The 12,879-nt window shown below is 54.0% G+C and overlaps 1 protein-coding gene across 1 annotated transcript; it reads right to left on the reverse strand.

Moving 5' to 3' along the window:
- Positions 1-3,433: 3,433 nt before the first annotated feature.
- On the reverse strand, positions 3,434-11,745 carry LOC138369040 (filaggrin-2-like). The gene is made up of 2 exons (XM_069331945.1): positions 10,437-11,745; positions 3,434-3,450 (listed from the first exon to the last, which is right to left on the reverse strand). The coding sequence occupies exons 1-2, from the start codon at positions 11,743-11,745 to the stop codon at positions 3,434-3,436; spliced, it is 1,326 nt and encodes a 441-aa protein (XP_069188046.1).
- Between the last annotated feature and the right edge of the window lie 1,134 nt (positions 11,746-12,879).

Genomic DNA, 12,879 nt, shown 5'->3' on the forward strand with positions numbered 1-12,879 from the left:
CTGGTGTCAGCGGCCCTGCGCCAGGTATGGAGTGTGAGACCGCTGGTGTCAGCGGCCCTGCGCCAGGTATGGAGTGTGAGACAGCTGGTGTCAGCGGCCCTGCGCCAGGTATGGAGTGTGACAGCTGGTGTCAGCGGCCCTGCGCCAGGTATAGAGATTGACAGCTAGTGTCAGCGGCCCTGCGCCAGGTATGGAGTGTGACAGCTGGTGTCAGCGGCCCTGCGCCAGGTATGGAGTGTGACAGCTGGTGTCAGCGGCCCTGCGCCAGGTATGGAGTGTGACAGCTGGTGTCAGCGGCCCTGCGCCAGGTATGGAGAGTGACACAGCTGGTGTCAGCGGCCCGCGCCAGGTATAGAGAGTGAGACAGTTGGTGTCAGCGGCCCTGCGCCAGGTATGGAGAGTGAGACAGCTGGTGTCAGCGGCCCTGCGCCAGGTATGGAGAGTGTGACAGCTGGTGTCAGCGGCCCTGCGCCAGGTATGGAGTGTGACAGCTGGTGTCAGCGGCCCTGCGCCAGGTATGGAGAGTGAGACAGCTGGTGTCAGCGGCCCTGCGCCAGGTTTGGAGAGTGAGACAGCTGGTGTCAGCGGCCCTGCGCCAGGTATGGAGTGTGAGACAGCTGGTGTCAGCGGCCCTGCGCCAGGTATGGAGTGTGAGACAGCTGGTGTCAGCGGCCCTGCGCCAGGTATGGAGTGTGACAGCTGGTGTCAGCGGCCCTGCGCCAGGTATGGAGAGTGACACAGCTGGTGTCAGCGGCCCTGCGCCAGGTATGGAGAGTGAGACAGTTGGTGTCAGCAGCCCTGCGCCAGGTATGGAGTGTGACAGCTGGTGTCAGCGGCCCTGCGCCAGGTATGGAGTGTGACAGCTGGTGTCAGCGGCCCTGCGCCAGGTATGGAGTGTGACAGCTGGTGTCAGCGGCCCTGCGCCAGGTATGGAGTGTGACAGCTGGTGTCAGCGGCCCTGCGCCAGGTATGGAGTGAGACAGTTGGTGTCAGCGGCCCTGCGCCAGGTATGGAGTGTGACAGCTGGTGTCAGCGGCCCTGCGCCAGGTATGGAGTGTGACAGCTGGTGTCAGCGGCCCTGCGCCAGGTATGGGGTGTGACAGCTGGTGTCAGCGGCCCTGCGCCAGGTATGGAGTGTGACAGCTGGTGTCAGCGGCCCTGCGCCAGGTATGGAGTGTGACAGCTGGTGTCAGCGGCCCTGCGCCAGGTATGGAGTGAGACAGCTGGTGTCAGCGGCCCTGCGCCAGGTATGGAGTGTGAGACAGCTGGTGTCAGCGGCCCTGCGCCAGGTATGGAGTGTGACAGCTGGTGTCAGCGGCCCTGCGCCAGGTATGGAGTGTGACAGCTGGTGTCAGCGGCCCTGCGCCAGGTATGGAGAGTGAGACAGCTGGTTTCATCAGCCCTGCGCCAGGTATGGGGTGTGACAGCTGGTGTCAGCGGCCCTGCGCCAGGTATGGAGTGTGACAGCTGGTGTCAGCGGCCCTGCGCCAGGTATGGAGTGTGACAGCTGGTGTCAGCGGCCCTGCGCCAGGTATGGAGTGTGACAGCTGGTGTCAGCGGCCCTGCGCCAGGTATGGAGTGTGACAGCTGGTGACAGCGGCCCTGCGCCAGGTATGGAGTGTGAGACAGCTGGTGTCAGCGGCCCTGCGCCAGGTATGGAGAGTGAGACAGCTGGTGTCATCAGCCCTGCGCCAGGTATGGAGTGTGACAGCTGGTGTCAGCGGCCCTGCGCCAGGTATGGAGTGTGACAGCTGGTGTCAGCGGCCCTGCGCCAGGTATGGAGTGTGACAGCTGGTGTCAGCGGCCCTGCGCCAGGTATGGAGAGTGAGACAGCTGGTGTCATCAGCCCTGCGCCAGGTATGGAGTGTGACAGCTGGTGTCAACGGCACTGCGCCAGGTATGGAGAGTGAGACAGCTGGTGTCATCAGCCCTGCGCCAGGTATGGAGTGTGACAGCTGGTGTCAGCGGCCCTGCGCCAGGTATGGAGAGTGAGACAGTTGGTGTCAGCGGCCCTGCGCCAGGTATGGAGTGTGACAGCTGGTGTCAGCGGCCCTGCGCCAGGTATGGAGAGTGAGACAGCTGGTTTCAGCGGCCCTGCGCCAGGTATGGAGTGTGACAGCTGGTGTCAGCGGCCCTGCGCCAGGTATGGAGAGTGAGACAGCTGGTGTCAGCGGCCCTGCGCCAGGTATGGAGTGTCACAGCTGGTGTCAGCGGCCCTGCGCCAGGTATGGAGTGTGACAGCTGGTGTCAGCGGCCCTGCGCCAGGTATGGAGTGTGACAGCTGGTGTCAGCGGCCCTGCGCCAGGTATGGAGTGTGACAGCTGGTGTCAGCGGCCCTGCGCCAGGTATGGAGTGTGACAGCTGGTGACAGCGGCCCTTCGCCAGGTATGGAGTGTGAGACAGCTGGTGTCAGCGGCCCTGCGCCAGGTATGGAGAGTGAGACAGCTGGTGTCATCAGCCCTGCGCCAGGTATGGAGTGTGACAGCTGGTGTCAGCGGCCCTGCGCCAGGTATGGAGAGTGAGACAGCTGGTGTCATCAGCCCTGCGCCAGGTATGGAGTGTGACAGCTGGTGTCAGCGGCCCTGCGCCAGGTATGGAGAGTGAGACAGTTGGTGTCAGCGGCCCTGCGCCAGGTATGGAGTGTGACAGCTGGTGTCAGCGGCCCTGCGCCAGGTATGGAGTGTGACAGCGGTGTCAGCGGCCCTGCGCCAGGTATGGAGTGTGACAGCTGGTGTCAGCGGCCCTGCGCCAGGTATGGAGTGTGACAGCTGGTGACAGCGGCCCTGCGCCAGGTATGGAGTGTAACAGCTGGTGTCAGCGGCCCTGCGCCAGGTATGGAGTGTGACAGCTGGTGTCAGCGGCCCTGCGCCAGGTATGGAGTGTGACAGCTGGTGTCAGCGTCCCTGCGCCAGGTATGGAGTGTGACAGCTGGTGTCAGCGGCCCTGCGCCAGGTATGGAGTGTGACAGCTGGTGTCAGCGGCCCTGCGCCAGGTATGGAGTGTGACAGCTGGTGTCAGCGTCCCTGCGCCAGGTATGGAGTGTGACAGCTGGTGTCAGCGTCCCTGCGCCAGGTATGGAGTGTGACAGGGACGCTGCAGAAAATTTTGGAAAACCTTCGCAACTTCCCGATTTTATATGAGAATAATTGTCAAAAACACACAGATATAAAATATTGGTTAAAAAAGTCCAACAATTCCCAAATTTAACGGACTCAAATTACAGTAAAAAATAGTCTTGGACCTCACTAAAGGCACTATATATATGTAAACAATTTATAACTTATGCAAATTTTATATAAATCAACATTCATAAGAAGCCCGTGTTACGCCAAAGTAATTTTTTAGATACATTTTGATCTATATTTTAAAGAAATCTGGCACCGTTGCATTTTTTAAGTCGCAAGAAAATCTGGTAATAATTGGTAGTTGCCAACTAGTAATTATTATGCTCTGAAAGAATAAAATATACGATTAATAAAATACAAAGCATTGGAAAGTACATACAAAGTCAAGTTATATAATTATAAAATCCTTGAGGACTCGAGACGCGCTATTTTTGGCGGGAAAATTCAAATCTTAAAAACACAGTTTTCTTTTAAGCTTTTCTGTAACTTTTCCGACATTTTCCATCCGATTTTGATGAAATTTTTACACATTACAGAAATCAGCAAATTTGTGCAAATTCCCTTTCAGATAATTATGAACATAACTTTTTATTTTAAGGTATATATTTTTTTTAAACAAAAAGATTCTCGAATATTTAAAACCATAAATTAGTCAAGTACAGAACTTTGGTCTTTCCAAAGACATTAGAACAACTTTCCAGTAACAGTATTAAACTGAACACAAAATATAAATAAAATCAACTTGTTTAATTATATTATTTGAATTATTGTACACTGATACAAACTGTGTAACGGTATATATATATGTGTATATACACTAAGGGATGTTCTTATGTGTATATCCACAGAGCCATGAATTAGACCTTAAATACAACACCCACAACGTTAACTCAGTGTGGCCCAACCAGTTTAGATCATCCACTTAAACTCTGTATTTTGCGAATGCCTTATTTTCCCACCTGAGTGTGTGAAGCTCAGAAGAACCTCTCAAACTCAGCTTGTGATAACCTCATAACACATTCTCATAATTCAACCTCATAATGCAACTTTGATGAGAATTTCTAACTAACTTTTATTACTTCTTCTCTCGTGAAATCTTTCAAGAATCGTGGACATTAGCAACCACAGGAAAATTGGATCTGGGACCAAAGCTTCCTCCTTTTTCACTGAAAAGATTGTAATGTATAGTGTCTTCAAGCTGTAAATATAGTGTGGTATTTCTAATAAAAGTTTCAACAGTAATATGTGAGTTTGTTGTTAAGTAAACAGGTATACTTTTTATGTCCCTAACATGTCCACGTAAGGTTAAGACAACTGTATACAGGAGATGTGACGACAGTATTTACTTAAATATTCTTCAAGTCATTGTCTACTACTCCTCCCCCCTTCCATAGGATGGGTATGGGATCCACTACTGCCCACAGGATAGGTATGGGGTCCACTACCGCCCACAGGATGGGTATGGGGGCCCACTACCGCCCACAGGATGGGTATGGGATCCACTACCGCCCACAGGATAGGTATGGGGTCCACTACCGCCCACAGGATGGGTATGGGGGTCCACTACCGCCCACAGGATGCGTATGGGGTCCACTACCGCTCACAGCATGGGTATGGGGGTCCACTGCCACCCACAGGATGGGTATGGGGTCCACCACCGCCCACAGGATGGGAATGGGGTCCACTACCGCCCAAAGGATGGGTATGGGGGTCCACTACCACCCACAGGATGGGTATGGGGGTCCACTACTGCTCGCAGGATGGATATGGGGTCCACTACCGCCCACAGAATGGGTATGGCGTCCACTACCGCCCACAGGATTGGTATGGGGTCCACTACCACCCACAGGATGGGTATGGGGGTCCACTACCGCCCACAGGATGGGTATGGGGTCCACTTCTGCTCACAGAATGGGTATGGGGTCCACCACCGCCCACAGGAATGGATATGGAGTCCACCACCGCCCACAAGATGGGTATGGGGTCCACTACCACCCACAGGATGGGTATGGGATCCACTACCACCCACAGGATGGGCATGGGGTCCACTACCGCCCACAGCATGGGTATGGGGGTTCACTACCACCCACAGGATGGGTATAGGGGTCCACCACCGCCCACAGGATGGGTATGGGGTCCACTACCGCCCACAGGATGGGTATGGGGGTCCACTACCGCCCACAGGATGGGTATGGGGTCCACTACCGCCCACAGGATGGGTATAAGGGTCCACTACCACCCACAGGATGGGTATGGGGTCCACCACCGCCCACAGGATAGGTATGGGGTCCACTACCGCCCACAGGATGGGTATGGGGGTCCACTACCGCCCACAGGATGGGTTTGGGGTCCACTACCGCCCACAAGATGGGTATAAGGGTCCACTACCACCCATAGGATGGGCATGGGGTTCACTACCGCCCACAGCATGGGTATGGGGGTTCACTACCACCCACAGGATGGGTATAGGGGTCCACCACCGCCCACAGGATGGGTATGGGGTCCACTACCGCCCACAGGATGGGTATGGAGGTCCACTACCGCCCACAGGATGGGTATGGGGTCCACTACCGCCCACAGGATGGGTATAAGGGTCCACTACCACCCACAGGATGGGTATGGGGTCCACCACCGCCCACAGGATGAGTATGGGGTCCACTACCGCCCACTGGATGGGTATGGGGGTCCACTACCGCCCACAGGATGGGTATGGGGTCCACTACCGCCCACAGGATGGGTATAAGGGTCCACTACCACCCACAGGCTGGGTATGGGGTCTACCACCGCCCACAGGATGGGTATGGGGTCCACTACCGCAAACAGGATGGGTATGGGGGTCCACTAAAACCCACAGGATGGGTATGGGGGTCCACTACTGCTCACAGGATGGATATGGGGTCCACTACCGCCCACAGAATGAGTATGGCGTCCACTACCGCCCACAGGATGGGTATGGGGTCCACTACCACCCACAGGATGGAAATGGGGGTCCACTACCACCCACAGGATGGGTATGGGGGTCCACTACCGCCCAAAGGATTGGTATGGGGTCCACTACTGCTCACAGGATGGGTATGGGTCCACCACCGCCCACAGGATGGGTATGGAGTCCACCACCGCCCACAAGATGAGTATGGGGTCCACTACCACCCACAGGATGGGCATGGGATCCACTACCACCCACAGGATGGGTATGGGGTCCGCTACCGCCCACAGGATGGGTATAAGGGTCTACTACCACCCACAGGATGGGTATGGGGGTCCACTACCACCCACAGGATGGGTATGGGGGTCCACTGCTGCTCACAGGATGGGTATGGGGTCCACTACCGCCCACAGAATGGGTATTGCGTCCACTACCGCCCACAGGATGGGTATGGGGTCCACTACCACCCACAGGATGGATATGGGGGTCCACTACCACCCACAGGATAGGTATGGGGTCCACTACTGCTCACAGGATGGGTATGGGGTCCACCACCGCCCACAGGATGGCTATGGAGTTCACCACCGCCCACAGGATGGGTATGGAGTCCACTACCACCCACAGGATGGGTATGGGATCCACTGTAACACGGGGAGGGTGTTCTCGTCTTATCTTTCCTTCTTCTTTTCCCTCTCTACCCGAATTGTTACTTTTTATTCTCTACAAGGGACTCCAAAACTTTTACTAAAGCCAACTCCACGCCACGTGGTCCTAAGACGATTGACCGACTTAGGATTCTACAACCCGTATGACGTGACATAGGCTTTGAGCAAAACCCTAGAGTCGCCTCCGCCGCCACCACCAGACCAATAACACTGAGCAATGATCGAGGTCTGGATCGATCATGCTAATTAATCAACCTTGGGGCTTGATCCCCACTAGTAACCGATGACCTTGGAAGCTTAGAGTGTGGAATTAATTACACGGGAATGATGAATTCCGACTCCATGTTAGAATCGGCGCCCAATCCAACTCTGCCTAATGTGGACCACGTGACCGGGACAAGTTCACATATAACAAACACATGGAAATAATAAAAATGCAGAATATTAACTAATTAATTTATTACAAGAAAACTAAAACAAAATCTAAAGATGTTCACTCCCTACTTGACCTGAACGGCAATGAGTTGACTATCCCTATAAAAACTCATAAAGCAACTCTACCTTGGGCGACCAGCTCTAGATGTTGGGGGCTGGTCTTGGGAGAGAGGTAAGGTGGTTGACCTCTCCCAGTTGAGTCCACACTGATCTCTCCTTGTCTGGTCTTCCCCAGACTAGAGCATTGTATCCTTCCGCATAGTCTAAGTTTTACCAAGTTACTAGCAAGGTTTAAGTTATAACAATTAACCTCTGTTGTACTTAATTGATCCAGACTGGTTGAATTATTTTACTGAAGTTAAATTACACAAGCATCTAACGGCAGAGCTGTTCCCGATCACCAAAATGGTTATTTGAACTTTGAGAAATAGTGGACATGTCAACTCTGATGACCTATGACCGCCGGTCACTCGCGCCTTACAACTTAGATCTGATTCGTGACGTCACTGATGGTGACTTAACTCAAATCTCCTAATAATTAGAATACTCTTGGTACTATAACCAGGAATATTATACAATACAATTTTAATACAAAATGAATAAAGGCTAATTTCTCTAAATAAGTGAATACTATAGACTGGTCCATTATACGCAACTATGAACAGAGACGCCCGCCATTTGTGACTCAGACCTGCTAATCCCCAGAGGAATGTGCGTTGTTGAGGTCAGGTCCCTACACGAAACTTCTGGAATAATTCTTACAACAGCCTAGTTTGTTACACCACTACCACCCACAGGATGGGTATGGGATCCACTACCGCCCACGGGATGGGTATGGGGTCCACTACCACCCACAGGATGGGTATGGGGTCCACTACCACCCACAGGATGGGTATGGGGTCCACTACCACCCACAGGATGGGTTTGGGATCCACTACCACCCACAGGATGGGTATGGGATCCACTACCACCCACAGGATGGGTATGGGGTCCACTACCGCCCACAGAATGGGTATGGCGTCCACTACCGCAAACAGGATGGGTATGGGGTCCACTACCACATACAGGATGGAAATGGGGGTCCGCTACCACCCACAGGATGGGTATGGGGGTCCACTACTGCCCACAGGATGGGTATGGGGTCCACTACTGCTCACAGGATGGGTATGGGGTCCACCACCACCCACAGGATGGGTATGGAATCCACCACCGACCACAAGATGGGTATGGGGTCCACTACCACCCACAGGATGGGTATGGGATCCACTACCACCCACAGGATGGGTATGGGGTCCACTACCGCCCACAGGATGGGTATAAGGGTCCACTACCACCCACAGGATGGGTATGGGGGTCCACCACCGCCCACAGGATGGGTATGGGTCCATTACTGCCCACAGGATAGGTATGGGGGTCCACTACCACCCACAGGATGGGTATGGGGGTCCACTACTGCTCACAGGATGGGTATGGGGTCCACTACCGCCCACAGAATGATTATGGCGTCCACTACCGCCCAAGGGATGGGTATCGGGTCCACTACCACCCACAGGATGGGTATGGGGTCCACTACCGCCCACGGGATGGGTATCGGGTCCACTACCACCCACAGGATGGATATGGGGGTCCACTACCACCCACAGGATGGGTATGGGGGTCCACTACCGCCCACAGAATGGGTATGGGGTCCACTACTGCTCACAGGATTGGTATGGGGTCCACCACCGCCCACAGGATGGGTATGGAGTCCACCACCGCCCACAGGATGGGTATGGGGTCCACTACCACCCACAGGATGGGTATGGGATCCACTACCACCCACAGGATGGGTATGGGATCCACTACCGCCCACGGGATGGGTATGGGGTCCACTATCACCCACAGGATGGGTATGTGGTCCACTACCACCCACAGGATGGGTATGGGGTCCACTACCACCCACAGGATGGGTATGGGATCCACTACCACCCACAGGATGGGTATGGGATCCACTACCGCCCACGGGATGGGTATGGGGTCCACTACCCCCCACAGGATGGGTATGGGGTCCACTACCACCCACAGGATGGGTATGGGGTCCACTACCACCCACAGGATGGGTATGGGGTCCACTACCGCCCACGGGATGGATATGGGGTCCGCCACCGCCCACAGGATGGGTATGGGGTCCACCACCACCCACAGGATGGGTATGGGGGTCCACTACCGCCCACGGGATGGGTATGGGGTCCACTACCACCCACAGGATGGGTATGGGATCCACTACCACCCACAGGATGGGTATGAGATCCACTACCACCCACAGGATGGGTATGGGATCCACTACCACCCACAGGATGGGTATGGGGTCCACTACCACCCACAGGATGGGTATGGGATCCACTACCACCCACAGGATGGGTATGGGGTCCACTACCGCCCACAGGATGGGTATGGGATCCACTACCACCCACAGGATGGGTATGGGATCCACTACCACCCACAGGATGGGTATGGGGTCCACTACCACCCACAGGATGAGTATGGGGTCCACTACCACCCACAGGATGGGTATGGGGTCCACCACCGCCCACTGGATGGGTATGGGGTCCACTACCACCCACAGGATGGCTGGGTGGAGTGGTGGGGGTGTGGGTGGTGTGAAGGGGGTGTGGGTGGTGTGAAGGGGGGTGTGGGTGGAGTGGTGGGGGTGTGGGTGGTGTGAAGGGGGTGTGGGTGGTGTGAAGGGGGGTGTGGGTGGAGTGGTGGGGGTGTGGGTGGTGTGAAGGGGGTGTGGGTCGTGTGAAGGGGGGTGTGAGTGGAGTGGTGGGGGTGTGGGTGGTGTGAAGGGGGTGTGGGTGGTGTGAAGGGGGATGTTGGTGGAGTGGTGGGGGTGTGGGAGTGTTGACACCAGCATTCTTACACTTGCGGACTCTGGCTAGCCCACAGGTTTAACAGCCTTCAGCATATCGTAGCATAAGTAAGTAATTATCAAAGGAAGGCACCAAGCCGGGAAGGCTATGTAGCACCATCAAATGTACGGAATAATCAGAGGGCGCTAAATATCACCAAGGATGCCAATACGAGAACAAAAACACATAAGTCGAACGATATCAAAAGTATCTGATTCATCAAGTATTCTATCGAGGGACAAGTGACCGCGAGGGACGGTCGGAAAGCAAGACACACGCTCGTCCTGGAAGTCATTGAACAAGGATATGCACGACCGTAAGTTTGTAATCGTGACGAAAGAGAAATATATTGAAATGGTTGTGGATTGCTTCCGTAATTTATGGGTCGTGATACCATATCCACCCGACCATATACGACTCGTGCCTGCGTTGATGTGTCGTGCCTGCATTGATGTGTCGTGGCTGCATTGATGTGTCGTGGCTGTGTTGATGTGTCGTGCCTGCATTGATGTGTCGTGGCTGCATTGATGTGTCGTGGCTGTATTGATGTGTCGTGCCTGCATTGATGCGTCGTGGCTGCATTGATGTGTCGTGGCTGTATTGATGTGTCGTGCCTGCATTGATGTGTCGTGGCTGCATTGATGTGTCGTGGCTGCATTGATGTGTCGTGCCTGCATTGATGTGTCGTGCCTGCATTGATGTGTCGTGGCTGCATTGATGTGTCGTGCCTGCATTGATGTGTCGTTGCTGCATTGATGTGTCGTGCCTGCATTGATGTGTCGTGCCTGCATTGATGTGTCGTGGCTGCATTGATGTGTCGTGGTTGCATTGATGTGTCGTGGCTGCATTGATGTGTCGTGCCTGCATTGATATGTCGTGGCTGTATTGATGTGTCGTGCCTGCATTGATGTGTCATGGCTGCATTGATGTGTCGTGGCTGCATTGTTGTGTCGTGGCTTCATTGATGTGTCGTACCTGCATTGATGTGTCGTGCCTACATTGATGTGTCGTGCCTGCATTGATGTGTCGTGGCTGTATTGATGTGTCGTGCCTGCATTGATGTGTCGTGCCTGCATTGATGTGTCGTGGCTGCATTGATGTGTTGTGGCTGTATTGATGTGTCGTGCCTGCATTGAAGTGTTGTGGCTGTATTGATGTGTCGTGCCTGCATTGATGTGTCGTGGCTGCATTGATGGGTCATGGCTGTATTGATGTGTCGTGTCTGCATTGATGTGTCGTGGCTGCATTGATGTGTCGTGCCTACATTGATGTGTCGTGGCTGCATTGATGTGTCGTGGCTTCATTGATGTGTCGTGCCTGCATTGGTGTGTCGTGGTTGCATTGATGTGTCGTGCCTGCATTGATGTGTCGTGGTTGCATTGATGTGTCGTGCCTGCATTGATGTGTCGTGCCTGTATTGGTGTGTCGTGGTTGCATTGATGTGTCGTGCCTGCATTGGTGTGTCGTGGCTGCATTGATGTGTCGTGCCTGCATTGATGTGTCGTGGCTGCATTGATGTGTCGTGCCTGCATTGATGTGTCGTGGCTGCATTGATGTGTCGTGCATGCATTGATGTGTCGTGGCTGCATTGATGTGTCGTGCCTGCATTGATGTGTCGTGGCTGCATTGATGTGTCGTGGCTGCATTGATGTGTCGTGGCTGCATTGATGTGTCGTGCCTGCATTGATGTGTCGTGCCTGCATTGATGTGTCGTGCCTGCATTCATGTGTCGTGGCTGCATTGATGTCGTCAGTATATTTAAGGCCACTCTCGTTATGGCTGGTGCATACAGGGCGGCCTACACTGAGCCGTCGCGTCTACTGCCTCTATATTAAGCACTAGAACATAACAACGTATGTATATAAGAATATATGAGGCAGCCAAAGGTCTAAATGGCCCATTCGAGGCCATTTTATACTCCTCTTGACATCCCAGAAGACACACTCGGGGAACTACTCGAAGCCTGGACCGAAGAGGCCCCTCTTCCTGGGACCTGATGGGCGCACCCATCCTGGTTCTTCCCCCTGATGGGCGCATGCGTTAGCAAGTAGACGGCGTTGCTGTGGGGACCGCCCTTGGACCCCCACAACAATCTATTTACTTGGACGCTTTCTGCTAACTTTACATGAGTACCGTCGAACTGAACGTCCTGGTCGACGCGGGCCTAAAGCCGGGCGTCTAGTCCAGGTACGTAGACGACATATTTCTGCAGGTACCTGCTATTGAGCACTTGCGGCGGCTTAAGGACGCATTCCAACGAGGTTCAGTGCTAAGGTTCACTTAGGAGATTGAGAAGTGGAGGTAGTGATGATGAAGGCCTCCATGAAGCAACGTATAGTTTCTGGCCACAACCAGATACACACCCTCACAACCAGTGAAGGTGTGTAACCTCACTCTGGGCCTTAGTGAAGGTGTGTAACCTCACTCTGAGCCTTAGTGATGGTGTGTAACCTCACTCTGGGCCTTAGTGAAGGTGTGTAACCTCACTCTGAGCCTTAGTGAAGGTGTGTAACCTCACTCTGAGCCTTAGTGAAGGTGTGTAACCTCACTCTGGGCCTTAGTGAAGGTGTGTAACCTCACTCTGAGCCTTAGTGAAGGTGTGTAACCTCACTCTGGGCCTTAGTGAAGGTGTGTAACCTCACTCTGGGCCTTAGTGAAGGTGTGTAACCTCACTCTGGGCCTTAGTGAAGGTGTGTAACCTCACTCTGGGCCTTAGTGAAGGTGTGTAACCTCACTCTGGGCCTTAGTGAAGGTGTGTAACCTCACTCTGGGCCTTAGTGAAGGTGTGTAACCTCACTGGGCCTTAGTGAAGGTGTGTAACCTCACTCTGGGGCCTT

This window comes from Procambarus clarkii, chromosome 3 (genome assembly GCF_040958095.1).
Source record: "Procambarus clarkii isolate CNS0578487 chromosome 3, FALCON_Pclarkii_2.0, whole genome shotgun sequence".
NCBI classification, from domain to species: Eukaryota; Metazoa; Arthropoda; class Malacostraca; order Decapoda; family Cambaridae; genus Procambarus; species Procambarus clarkii.